The sequence below is a fragment of the Miniopterus natalensis genome, chromosome 8 (assembly GCF_054644295.1).
Source record: "Miniopterus natalensis isolate mMinNat1 chromosome 8, mMinNat1.hap1, whole genome shotgun sequence".
Classification (NCBI taxonomy): domain Eukaryota; kingdom Metazoa; phylum Chordata; class Mammalia; order Chiroptera; family Miniopteridae; genus Miniopterus; species Miniopterus natalensis.
Window position 1 is genome coordinate 81,595,240 of NC_142088.1, and position 13,317 is coordinate 81,608,556.

Below are 13,317 nucleotides of genomic sequence, written 5' to 3' on the forward strand. Positions count from 1 at the left end.
CTCAGAGGGCTCTTGGACAGGCTCCGCCTCCCCTCGCTGCTCCATACTGACATCCACCTGTGATGACAATCACCCACCAGCCAGCTCCAGAAAGCGAAGAGGGCTGAGCCAGCCATACTGCCTAGGAGTCTGGTCATTAAGGTGGGGTCCCCAACACCTATGGTACCTGTTTCAAACTAAAGATCCCGCCCCAGCCACCTCCCATTCAGGGACTTGGGTGCAGCTCAGGAATGTGCATGTGACAGGCACAGCCCCGGGAGACTGGGACGTGGTGGCCCTGCTCACACTGGGAGAACCAGCCACACTGTAAGCTGGGCCTCATAATCATGGAAGAAAAGGGTCTTTCCCAGAGCGACCTGCAAAGACAGGTCAGCTCAGCACCAGAGCCCAGAGGATGCGCTGCTCTCCTGGGAGGAGTGGCCTCCACCTGGGATCATCCCTTTGGGGCCAGGGAGGGAGCTGGCTCAGCCCAGGTCCTCCTCCCCTACTCTCATGCAGTCCTGGGAGGCGGCAGCCCAGGGAGCCCAATCCAGCCCAGCTCTGCTTGCTCTCGATGGGCGCCCAGCTCTAACAGGGAGCGACCCCAGCCCTTGTCCCTCCGAGGCCTTCCATAACGGACTCAAGACTTGGGAGTGTGGGGAGGGGCTCCCCAGAGAAGGTTGCTCAGCTGAGGTGTGCTCTGTCAGGAGAGACCCAAGACCCTATGCCTGAGAACACTGAGTGCCAGCTGTCCCACAGCTCGGGGGACAGGCATTCACTGTGAGGCAAGCCACAGAGCCCAGAGAGCCCAGGACAAGCAGACTCACTTCCTGGACAGGAGGCCCTGCCCCAGGCTTATCCCAGCCACTGCCCTTTCCTTTAGGTCAAACCCTGTCCAGTGAGCTCTGTCCTCATAACCCTTCTGTCTAAGGGAATGCATGCTCAGGGCACCCTAAGTGCAGAGCCTTTAGGTGCCCTCCCATCAGCCTGCTGGAAGCATTTCTCTCCCCCAAGTAGCCACACCACCCACCCTTTCTCAGAAGTCATCCACGCCCAGACAGCTGCCACCTAATGCTCCAAGAGGACACGGTTGCCAGGCCAAAGGGCAGACTTCATTCCCCCACCCCGCCTCCAGCAGGCCAGCATCCCTGCCATGCAGGACCGGGGCTGTCCTTGGCACAGGGATGCAGGCTACTTACCACAGCTAAGCACAGCAGCCCTGTCGGCACAGCTTCATGGAAGGGGACCAGCCCGCCCCAGCCCCAGGCAACAGCACCCCCAGTGTACACTCCCCATCTCGCTGGACAGACACCCGGGTCCCTGCAGCGAGCAGAGGGGGCAGCAGGGGCAGCATGCGGTGGCATGGAGGCGGACACACTCGGGGCAGGCAGTCTGGCTGCAGGTCAGGCCTGCAGGTCACCTGTTACGTGGAGACAAGCCCCTCCCGGAGGGCGGGCAGAAACGAACAGAGTTGTGTAGGTAAGCGCCTTGGTCAGGGTTCACTGGTGCTCCGGTCCCCTGGCAGAGGCACACTCCAGCTGCGAGGGTCCCAGCAGCACGCAGCCCTGGAGGCCTCACCCCAGTCGGTCCCCCAGTACTCCGGGAGTGCCCGAGCCAACTTCAGTGACCTTTTACAGGCAGGCTCCTGCATCTCCTGGACCCTGAGCCAGGTCACCACCCTGCATCCATCTAGCACCCCATACAAAAAGTTCCTACTTATGACCCAGAGTCCTCCCTGGGGGCTGGAAGCCCACTCACCCAAGACCCCTCCTAATAGAGACCACTGTCCTCAGTTCCCATCTACTTCTCCCTCCACACACACCTCTGGCTCTGGCCTCCCCTTCAGGCCTCTGAGCTTGTGCTAAGGAGTCAGAGCCAAGTGCCCCAGGGAGGGCAACCCTACAGCAGCCCAACACAGGCCCACTACAGTCTGGAATTAGTAGTCCACACAAGAGACCAAGCCTTGAGTGGAAGGAGCCTGGCTGGGAGGCCTGGAAACGCAGCGGGCGCACTGTGGCCCCTTCACACTGCTTCCATCACGTGCCGCCTGCCCCAGTGCTCCCACAGTGACCTTCCCTGCTCCCCCTCCTTTTGTCCAACTGTGAATGGGCATTACACGCCGCCTGAGGGTATTTACGAGCATACTGAACTCCAGAAGTTCCCGAGCCCATCTCTCACCCTCCTGGCCTACGCACAAGCTGCTGTCTCTGCGTACAGCCACCTGGCAAACGTCACCTGCTCCAGGAAGCCTTCCCTGACTAGCCCAGGTCCTCCATGCTCCCCACTCCTTTCGGCCATAGCATCGATGGAACCAGGAGGCCATCGCTGAGATGATCATCTCTGCTAGGACCATTCCCCTATGTCCCTGCATCTGGCGAACGGCCAGAGATGGATGAGGGACGATGGATGAAAGGATGAGTGAATGAATGAATGAGAGAGAGAGCGAGGCTCAGGGCCAATCTCTCCAGCCAAATTCCTGGCTCTCAGGGCAGAGGCACAGGGTATGAGATGAAGGGAAAGGCCATGCACGCCCCAAGAGAGCAAGGGGAGGGGAGAGCTGGGCCGCGGCGGCCGCGGCTGACCTGGGAGGGGGTGGTCACGCTGATCTCAGGGACAAAGGTGTCATCAAACAGGCTGAGAATCTGCTCCTGCTGGACCTCCTTGGATGGGGTGTGTTTGGGAGGCGGAGGGACTGGCGGGCCTTTCCGGAGCTGTGAGTCGCCAGTGGGAGGGGGGCCGCACAGGGAGGCACAGCAAGCATGGAGGTTGGGGGGAGACAGATAGAGACAAAGCCAAGGTTAGTCACACGCAGGCCATGGCCCCACCCGGGCAATTGAAGGAGAGGAAGCAACGAGAGTCCCTGCTCCCCAAGACAGACACCAGGACCACGGCCACCCTCCTAAGGCAGGAGGTCCAGGAACGGAACACTGTGCAGAGAGAGGAGAAAAGGGAGGGGAGGGAAGGAAGAGGGGAGGAGGTGAGCGACAGAAAAGAAGAGAGAAGAAGAGGGAGCGGCCACAGGAGGGGTCGCCACCGGCGAGAGAGCTGAGCAACCAGCTGAAAAAGAGCCCAGCCCGGCCTTCTCTCTGCCCCTCTGGCCTCTGCTATCCTGTACACCCAGGCTCTCCACACCCCCTCAGGAGCTCCTGCTTGGCCCTGCTGACACCCGTGGGGGCCAGCACAGAGCCCGGGCCCGGAGGAGGCCTGTGGAAGATGGTCACACACCTGTCCACTTGGGGAGCCTCAGGCAAGTCTTACACAGCACCCCGAAGCCTGGGTTGCCTCATTTGTCAAGCTGAGCTGATAACAGTCTAGCTCACAGGGTGAATGTCAGGATTCAACAAATAAAAATACAGGAAGTGTTGCAGTGTCTGGCCCAGAGTAAGTGCCACTCAAATGTGAGCTCTAGTCACATCTTTATCCTAATCAGCTGTCGAATGGTGTGATGGCACAAACTCAACAGAGCTGTTGCCAGGAGCGGAAGGGCCAGGACAGCCTCAAACACTCAGCAATGTCTGCCACAGACATCGTGGCCCCTCCCTCACCTTCCAGCTCCTGGGGACGCTGCAGAAACTGGAAACCTGGTGGGGACAGCGCCAGGCTTCTCTAGCAGGCCAGACCGGAAGTCCAGGGCCTGGCCCCCTACCCAGCTCACACAACCCTCACTGAGCCCTTTCTCTCACTGTCCCTCTAAAGGTCCTGCATGGCCCCACGCAGGAGAGAGAAGGCAAGGACATGGGAGGCGACTGCCTCCGGGCACCTGGATGCTCTGGGGGTGAGGGCCCGAGCCTGTGCGTCAGATGGAAAGGAAGATGGAAGAAGTAAAGCAGCCCAAAACCCAGGGAGGGAAGGGAGGTGGGGCACTGCAGTGGGGCAGGGGGACACTGAGGAGGAAAGAAAGTCACAGATTCCCCTGAAAAAGCCAGGGCCATTAAGGTGAGCCAGGCCATTAAGGTGAGCTGGGCCAGGCAGGTCCCGAGGGGAGCAACGTCGGGCTCAGCCCCATCTGGGCAAAGCCTCTGGCTCCAAACCTGCCCAGGCCTGGGCAGGAAACAGAAAACTAGGAAAGAGGGGAGATGAGAGCAAAGCAGGAAGAAAAGCAAGGAGGGGAGGGGACAGGCCACCGAGAGACAGAGACGGTGCCTACCTGAGACGGGGACTTGGGGAGGGCAGCCCCAGGGGTGGCTGCACTGGCCGGTTCGGGCTCATGGTTGACTCTGATCTCAGGGGTGGCGGCAGGGGAGCCGTCCGGTGGAGGCGAAGGGCTCTTGTTCCCTTTTGCAGGGGCGTTGTCACTGTGGAGGCAAGACAAGAGGGAGCCCAGTGGAAGGAGGTCCGGTACCTGAGAGGACATGTGCAAACCCCAGGTGTGTGTGGGCAGGCTGTGCACCTGCAGATGCCCTGGGGTCCGTGGGCATGAAAACACGTGCATGTGTGTGAGCATGTAGAGCAGTGTGCGAGACTGAGTGTAACGTATGTCCACCAGGCTCACTGGGAACACGTGATGGCCCCGTGCGTGAACTGCGTGTCTGTGTGCCTGAGGGCTGGTGAAAGTGGGGCTCTGAGCTGGAGGCCTTGGTTCCCAAGGGACACAGGTGTCCAGGAGCCAGGGCCCGTGGCCTCAAAGGCCCGAGCTCTCAGCAGGAAAAAGCCAAACATCCTAGAGGCAAAGTGAGTCTCACCCCACACGCCACACAGCAGCTCCAGTGCTCAGGCTGGGCCTCCCGCTGCCTCCCTGCCTGCCGCCCGTTCACACCCAGTGCCAAGCTCCCCGTGCCACCCCCTGCCTCCACGTTCCCGCCCCCACCCCCGTCACTGTCTCAAACCTCTGCTCCCACAGGCCCCTCCAAGAAAACATGGGAAACCACCAGAGGCCATGGGCCAGTGGGAGGGCAAAGGGCAGTGCCCTATAGCCCAGGAGCTGGGATGAGCGTGGGGTCTCTAAACCACAGTGTTCAGGGCCGAAAACCAGGCAAATGTGTGTATAAGCCTCCACTTGGGCCCACAGTGGGCACAAAATAAACACCTATGTTTGGACACACGTACACTCTGGGACAGTGCTGGCCAAGACCAGCCCCTAGCCATAGGTGGCTGTTTACATTTAAATTGAATTAAATTAAAAACCCAGCTCCTCAGTCACACTCCAGGTCCAAATACAGGCCAATCCCGAGGCGAGTGGCCACTGTGTTGGACGGGGTGGGTATAGACGAATCCAAAGAAACCAGTCACCTGGGGGGGACCTAGACAGCAGGAACCTTCTACCTTACTGAGACTATGTTTTATGGCACGAAGGTGCTCCCTTGAAGAACGTACGTGAGGTCAGTACAAGGCGTGCACTGCTTCAGACCCACCCCTGCGCTGCAGGCCCCGCGCCGCCCAGGCCTCCATCCCGGGCACTGTCCACCTGCCGGTGCTCCGGTCCGGCCCGGCCCGGCCGGGGCACACGCCCGCCGTCCCCCAGGACCCCTCTGCCGTCCCACAGCCGCACACGACACAGCGAGCCCCGGCTCCGCCGGCAGCCCACACAGGAAGGCGGGTTAGGGGTTAGTGGCGCCCTGGGAGCAGGACATGAGGCGCATGCACAGGGCCACCAGCCAGGGTGCTGGCTCCGGCCCCCACGAGGCAGCACTCACTGCCGGTACCTGTGCTTCTTTCTGCGCAGCCGGGAGAACAGTTTAGTTTTCTTTCTGTGGGGATGGAGGGGACGTGGAGGCCTTCACTTGAGGGAAATGTGGGATATGGGCTGGCCTGTCCCCATCCCTCAACAGCAACCCCTAACAAAGGGGTTAGGCAAAGATGTAAAGCCTCCTAACGCCCAGGGGCCGTGAAAGGGCCTGACCCTGCCCTTGGCCCTTCTGTCCAGTCCCAGGGCCCCCGCTGGCCTCGGCCTGCTGCCTGGTAGCACTGACAAAATGAGCAAAGAGGGGGCTGCCCCAGAACAGAGCCTGGCGAGCTACAGGCCGCTCCGCCTGGGGTCCAGCCCACGGGCGCTCCAGAGGCCCAGAGCGTCAGGAAGGAGCGGGCTCAGCTACCACATGGGCCCTGAGCGAGGCGGCCAGCAGGCGTCCTGTGGTGAAGGTGGCTCAAGAGCCTCCACCTCCCTCCCTTTCCCCTCCCAATGACCAGTCCCTTCCCCTGAGCACCATGGCCCAGGATGATCACCGTGCGCCCTGCCCCCCACTCAACCCGGATGCTCCCGGCCACCTCAGGCCAGGCTGGTCCCTCCAGTGACCTGGGAAACTGCCCTTGGCCGGCATTCCACTCCCACTCCACCCCCAGTGCTCCTCGGCCCTGGGCACACATATATTATTTTCAGGGGAGGGCAGGGGCAATAATATTCACTGAATACCTCCTTAGTACTAGGTAAAATACCCCAATCCCCCCATCCTATGGATGAAAACAGCGGGGTTCCTTGTGCTTCCCACACTGTGCAGCGATGAACAGAAAGGAAGGATAATCCCAGACTTGCCACTGTTTCCCACGAGCCACAGGCAGAAGGGAAGAGCTCCTCCTCCCCCTTGCTGGCCCCCCAGGAAACAGAGGTCTCTTCCTAGGGGGTGGCAGGAGGGGCCAGGGCTGGGCTAAGGGCAGGAACAAGGGTACCTCTGCGGGTGTGCAGAATGCCACCATCCGGGGACTTGCGCTTCCTGGGAGCAGAGGAGGGCAATGGTGGTGCCACCCCCGGCTCTAAGAAGACTGCTCACTCTCCAAAACTCCACACCTGCGAATCACTTAGTTTACCCTCCCACGCCAAGCTGCACAGGCACCTGGCTGTTCCTGCCCCACAGACAGGGCGGCCAGGCTCAGGCGGTATACAGGCGGCTGAGGAAGGCTCCTCCCTGATGGGAGGCACCGGGAAACGGCAGTGCCCTCACTGTTTCCCTGAGCACAGGCAGGCCGAGCCAGGAAGGCCAAACCATGGGGCCACAAGCAGCAGCCCTGTCCCAGCCCTGTACGAGCCAGCGGGCAACAGAGGCCCGCCCAGCCCCACACCTCCCCACGCCCACCAGCAGGCGGGTGTCACACACCTGGGCTGGGCCTTGACCGTGAAGGTGTTGCTCCCGTGCTGCTTCTCCAGGCTGACCAGCACGTCGTTGAGGTTCTGGTTGAGCTGCAGGGGGGACAGCAACCAGGTAGTGGGGCCTCTGGAGCCACCCGACAGCCTCACTCTCCCCAACACCATCCTGCCTCTCCCCTGCTGACCCCTCCCCTGCACCCGTCCCTACCTGAAACAAGCTCTTCTCGCCTCATCAGTGGGAGCTGGGAGCCAGCACACCAAACCCAGGCAGCCAAGGGGAGAAATGGAGGAAGCAGCTACTCTGCTAACAGTTACTGTTTCTGGGGACCATCTTTTCTTTCCTTTCTACTTGTAGGGATTTCCTGAAATTCCACATAGAGCTTGTACTGTTTTTAAATTTTTTTAAACTGTTTTTGCAAACTAACTGCTGATCCTAATTGTTAAGGTCATTTCGTCACGATGTTTCCAGGCCACACTACTGCTGCCAGAGACGTCTCCCAGTGCAAAGGCAAGAGAAGAGGTTTATCCCAGGCACACAGCGAGTCTCATTACTGAGAATATTCCCCTCTTTGTTTTGGCCACTAGGAAGCTCAGAGATTAACTTTCTTCTGACTTTACATAAATGTTTTCTTCCCCAAACCATCTGTTTTCTAAATTTTCCTACTCTGCCTCGAGTCTTTGACGGGAAAAGGAAAGGAAGGAAGGAGAGGGACAGCTTGAATGGCAGAAGTCGTACTCAGGGCGGTGGCTCGGGAAGACCCCAAGCTTCCTTCTCCTGCCCTGGCCCGAATCCACCACCCTCACTCCATTCCTCTGGGCCCAAGAAACAGGGTCAGACCCACCCCCTTGCACAGAGGGAGGAAGCTGCCAATACCAGGTTTCTCCAACTCAGCTTTGCAGTTTAACTGCCATTAAAATGAAAATAACACAACGTAGGAATTTAAGTTAATCAGACTCTTTCCTACACCAGATTCTGGCAGATAAAACGGACCTGTTTCAATGTCTTAAGACACATGAAAGAACATTAAAATTTGAGAAAATTCTAGTAATTTATTTATTTGCCTACAAATTGGGAAGCCACCACCATTTTCTGACACTGACCTCCCTGAAAACACGTTTATAGTTTGAGCGGGGCCGGCTCTGTTCAGCCAAGAGTACGCCTGGGAGCAGGACAGGACAGGCTGGATGGGGCAGGGCTGGACCTTCCTGCTCACTGACAGCCTCCCCAGCACACCCAGGAGTCCCTCTGGGCGAAACACCCTGAATGGGGAGCTTCTTGAGGGCAGGGGCTGGGCAGCTCCTCCCCAGGGCCAGAGGGAGCGCTGTGGTCACGAGTGTGGGCAGAACCTCAGCCAGAATAGGGAGCTGGCCGGCCTCTCTATGCCTCTGACCTTGGCCCTGGGGGGGAGCACAGCCCACAGGCTGGAGGCCCACCTTACTCATCTCCTTGTGGAAGTTCTCCTCCAGGCCCGCGATGCTCTGAAACGTGTTGACGTAGAAACCTACACGGCTGTGGGGGAAGGGACAGAGACAAAACGAACACGCAGGTCAGGGCGGGCCGCAGGCAAGCCGCACCCATGCTGACACACCTCCACCCTCACCAGAGACACAGCCCCGAGAGGCGCGGGCACCGGGCACAGCTGTGCAGCCTTGGGAAGGAGGCCGAGGCTCAGGCACCATCTTCCGGCCTCACCTGTTCCACAGGGAGGGCAGCTCCTCCTGCAGGTCCACATTCATCTCCTCAAACACCTTCTGGGCTTTGATGAGCTCCTCCTCGGCCTGAGGGGCAGGACCAGTCATTCCTTCTGCCGGGCCTCAGTCCCAGCCAGCCTAGGCCAGGGCAGGCCCACTCGGCAAGACCTGCTCCCCAACCTCCCACCCAACGTGCTCAGACCAGGGCTCTGGGCAAGACAGAGGTGGAACTGGATGTGGGCAGACCAGCCCTTGCAGCCCCTCGGGACCCTGCAGTCAGGCCCAAGGAGGCTGTTCCAGGGAGGGGAGGGCCGAGCAACCACGGCAAAAGGGAAAACCTCTCTCCTGCCCAGATGGACCAGGGATGAGTAGGGCACAATAAGAAAGTGCAGGCATGGGGCCAGGTGCTAGGACACAGGAAGGGTGAAGAGGCACACCCAGACCCAGCCGTGTGAGGAGCCCGCCACTTACACGAGGGCCCCTCTGAGGCTCGGGGTCAGCCTGCTGCCAAGATTTCCGAGCTCTGTTGTCCCCTCCAGAGTATTCCTTGCATCCTTTCTCAGGGCCACCTCCTACTCAGTCTCAGCCACCAGCCTGCATTTCACTGCCCTGGGACAGTCTTTCCTACCCTCCCCCCACCTCTACCATTCTCTCCTCTGTCATCTGTCCATCCCAGATGGAGGGCAGGGCCACGGGAGTATGGAGTTGGGCAGCTGGGCAGGGTGCCTGAGCCTGCTCCGGGTCCTTCGCCTCCCCTGCCCTCCACCTGCTTCCACCCACCAGGCAGTGGTGCTAGGGCCCCATCGCAGAGCAAGAACGAAGGGAAATGTAGCAACAGGTGCGCCTCTAAAGGTTCAGGGCCAGGCAAGGGTGGGGTGAGTCACAAGACCCTGCCCCGGAAGGGGCTCGGCTGGCTCTTCTGGAGGGCACTGCTGGAAACAGTGACTCAGGGGGTGACTTGGATTCAGGGTCTGAGTCACAGGCCAGGAACATGGCCGGCCCCACCCGGGACAAAACTTCCCTGCCAGCAGCCTCGAATTCTCAGGCCTCTAACAAAGGCAGCCAACTGGCCTGAATGCCAAATTGCCACAAAGCAGGAGAGTTCCCTGAGCCCACCAGACTGGCCCACCCAGCTTCAGGCACCAGGATCAGCCCAAGTTAGCCCTATCTCCACTGTGGGGTGAGCTGGAGGAGAGAAGGACCACCGTCTCTCCTGACTACAACTACCTTCAGGTTGTTGGAACTTGCTAGAGTGCGCATGAACTCCTTGCCTAAGTTAAAAACCTAATTTAAAAATTAAAGGTAGAATGGGGGGGGGGAATGCATGCCTCGGCTGCTGCTGGAAGGAGCAGCTCTAGTCTAGTCCAACATCCAAAGATGACATCACGTGCTTTGGCTTCCCCTGCCATTCCCCAAGGGTCAGGGTGTGGGGCCTTCCCACCAGGATCCCCAACCACACCCATCCCAGGAGCCCCCAAGCAGCCACAGGCCTCACCCCAGGCCCCACAGTCTCTCAGAGGCTACTCCTACCCCACAAAAATGTTCACCTGGCCTCCTGCCAAGACCATTTCAGGAAAATTACACAGAAACCCTGTCTCTGGGCCAGTGGTCCCAGTTCCCCTCCAACCAGGGTCCTAAGCTCTACAAAAGCCCACCCCTCCTCCTGCACCTCCTGTAGCAGAGGAGCAGAGGCCTGTCAGACTCCCTGGGTCATCTCCCTCAGACCCTGGAGATCCTGGGCACCTGACCCTCCAAAATCAGCCCACAGTTCTGGCCTAAAAGAAATCAGGCAGGAGGTCAAGTAAGAACCTGGGCCGCAAGCCCATGCTGAGCGCAGAGCTTTCCCCATCACAGGCACTTGATGCATGTGGACTGAGATGATGAAATCAGAAGGCAGCCCAGCAGAAATGGGCAAATGCCCAGAGAGAAACCCAACCTCTGGGGCTGGGCCTGTCACCTGTCCCCAGCCCAAGACCACAAAGGGGTTCCAGGTGATGTCAGTTTCTCTGAAGAGAAAACCACAAGGCCACCTCTCCCAGGCCTGGCACCCAGTGGCTCTGGGCCACACTGAGCCATTCCGAGAGCAGAGCTGAGAAGAGTGAGGTATTGCCGGGCAGTAGTGTCATTCTGGAGTTTTGCACCAAGACCTCCTCCAGGAAGCCCTCCAGGACCACTGTGGTGCAGACTGCCCTCCATGAAACTCCCAAAGGGCCCACCCCAAGTCTCGGCATACCAGCCTGACTGAAAGGCCGCCTCCAGGGGTGTCATAGGGGCTCACAGTTCCCAAGGGTCCCCATGAGTCTGGCTACCTGTGGTAGGAGGACCCACATGGAGCCCCAGGCCAGGGAACTAGGAAAATGGCCCAGGCCTTGAGTCATGCGAGCCCCAACTCAGACACTAAGCATCTCTGGGACCCTGGGGAGGAGATTTTACCTCCCTGCAGGTTTGTCTCCTCAGAAAACTCAGAATCACCTCAGAGATGAGACTTGAAGGACAGCACAGGCCGGGATGGAGCCCCAGGGCCATCAGGTCCCTTCCTGCAGGAGCCCTCACAGAGGATAAAGGGCTCCAAGGCTTCCCTGGCCTTCTGGACATAGGATTTCAGAGTCTCAGGACTACCAGAGACCCTGATGCCGAGCAACTGGAGCAAGCCCACCCTAGCCAACCAGAGCCCCCGCCCGCGGCCCCCGTGTTTGACCTCAGGTCTTATCTGCGGCAGGAGCTCCCCCAGCACAGGCTTTTGGAAGCAGCCCTGCCTCCCGGCCCAGGAAGGGCCGAGCCCCCCCCAGTCAGGGCAGTGCAGCAGGGCACAGGACGGGCCAGCAGGCACCAGCACGTGCGAGGTTAGAAGCCAGGTCACCTGATTTCGCAGCAGGTTAGTTTGAGCTACGAGATGAGCCTGCAGTTTGCCTTGGCACCACTGGGGGGCGGCTTTCTCAAGCAGCGAGACAGGCTGGGGGAAGGGAGGTCAAGGCGAAGGAGAGAAGAACAGGAGGGAGGTGGGGAGAGAAAGAGACACAGATATTAGACACCAAGTCCAAATGTCCCGAAGGCGGTAACAGACAAGCTGGCTGCCCCTCCGGGGACCCAGCCCCCCTCCGCAGGCTGAGAGAATTAAGGGAAGCCCCCAGCAGGGCGCAGAAGGGGGCGAACTCCAACTGCAAAGCAAAATGTGAGAACTGTTAGCAGGGGCAGAGGGGCTCAGCAAGCAGGGCCCTGCCCTGGGGTGGGGCGACTCTCCCTCAGGGTTCCCTGGAGAACTGGCCAGCCCAAGACCTGTGCCCTCCCCCGACATTCACACCCCCACCACCTGGCTTGTTCCGGTGGAGGCAGGGTCACCTCAATCCTGGGGCGATGCCCGGGGAGCCCAAGCCTGCTCTCCTACCGAAAAGCAGCCTCAGGATGAGCGGAGGCCCGGGCCGGACAGGCACCACAGAATGGGCCAGGGGCTCACTGGGGCCCACGAGGATCTTCCAGTCACCCACCAGCTCTGGGGCTGGTACTAGTCACAGTGGGCGGGAAGGAGCCAGGGTGCAAAGGGGCAGGTGAGCCAGCCTGGGTGGCTGCCCCCCGCCGACACGCACGCCCCGGCCCTCACCTTGGCGATTTTGGCTTCGTCCTTCTTTTTGGCCGTCTGGAGGGACTCATAGTGGTGCCGGGCGCTGTCATAGTCCACCAGCTTCCGCCCTCGCTTGGCGATGCGTGACTGGGAGAGAAACGGGAGAGGGCTGAACGGGGCCTGGCAGAGGGCCAGCTGCGGGGCTGACCTGCTGGGCCCAGGAAACAGGCCCCGGATGAAGCCACAGGCCCACGCAATGGAACCGGGTCCCAGGAGTGTCACTGCGTGCCGGAGACACTGGCTCAAACATTTCTGGTGGCAAAGAGCTCACTTCTTCCAAGCAGCCTGTGCCCTCCGTGGCCCCTTCCTATACAGAGGCCAAACCACTTCCTTGAGGACATTAGCCCACTTGTCAGTACCCACCAGCCAGTTCTGCTTCGGACGGGCCTCTTCCCTGGCCTGGCCCTCAGACCCTGGAAGATGCCTTCTGTGCCCCAGGCTTCTCTTCTCCAGGGCCATCAGCATCAGGTCCCCTTCCACATTCCCCAAAGACACCTCTGGGAGCCTGAGGTGTCTGCATGGGGGGCTAAGGGGGCCAGCATGGAGCATGACCCCCCAGGGGAGCAGGTCCAGCATGATGGTCCCCACCTGGGCTCAGGCACTCTTCTTCCATGGCTTAGGAAACCAGGTCCCACTGGCCTCGGTGGAGATGCTGGCACACTGACCATGCACGGCACAGTTCAGGCCCAGCAGGGGCAGCTGGCTTTTTGAACATACAGTCACACAAATACACCCAGATAGGGGGCGATGCACAGCCCACACAGCCTAACACAAGGTACCTTTAGGCCAGACGACCCCTTGACACATTTTACATAGTTCCACAGACCCCACAATGACACAACCACACACACACACACACACTGTGGGGTCACTTCCCCTAGCCCAGAGACCCAGGGGTGCCGGGACCAAAGCTCCCAGCTCAGAAAGGCCTAAGTCTGAGGGCTGACCGGCTGGCCTCAGCAGGAGCAACTCTGGAGGGATGAAGTCCCAGTGAAGGGGATGCCTGCCC

At 60.0% G+C, this 13,317-nt stretch overlaps 1 protein-coding gene across 11 annotated transcripts in view; it reads right to left on the reverse strand.

Moving 5' to 3' along the window:
• The window catches only part of BIN1 (bridging integrator 1), a 46,693-nt gene that overhangs the window by 6,043 nt on the left and 27,333 nt on the right, over nucleotides 1-13,317 (reverse strand). For 3 of the 11 annotated variants that reach the window (XM_087819928.1, XM_087819926.1, XM_087819924.1), the window contains exons 6-12: nucleotides 12,288-12,395; nucleotides 11,550-11,642; nucleotides 8,691-8,776; nucleotides 8,432-8,507; nucleotides 7,008-7,090; nucleotides 4,127-4,274; nucleotides 2,562-2,690 (exon numbers count right to left, since the gene is read on the reverse strand). In XM_087819928.1, the coding sequence (XP_087676054.1) occupies nucleotides 2,562-2,690; nucleotides 4,127-4,274; nucleotides 7,008-7,090; nucleotides 8,432-8,507; nucleotides 8,691-8,776; nucleotides 11,550-11,642; nucleotides 12,288-12,395 (723 nt within the window). Of the gene's footprint in view, nucleotides 1-2,561; nucleotides 2,691-4,126; nucleotides 4,275-5,612; nucleotides 5,667-7,007; nucleotides 7,091-8,431; nucleotides 8,508-8,690; nucleotides 8,777-11,549; nucleotides 11,643-12,287; nucleotides 12,396-13,317 lie in introns of all 11 variants that reach the window. The other 8 variants (XM_087819929.1, XM_087819925.1, XM_087819931.1 and 5 more) reach the window with 6 other exon arrangements.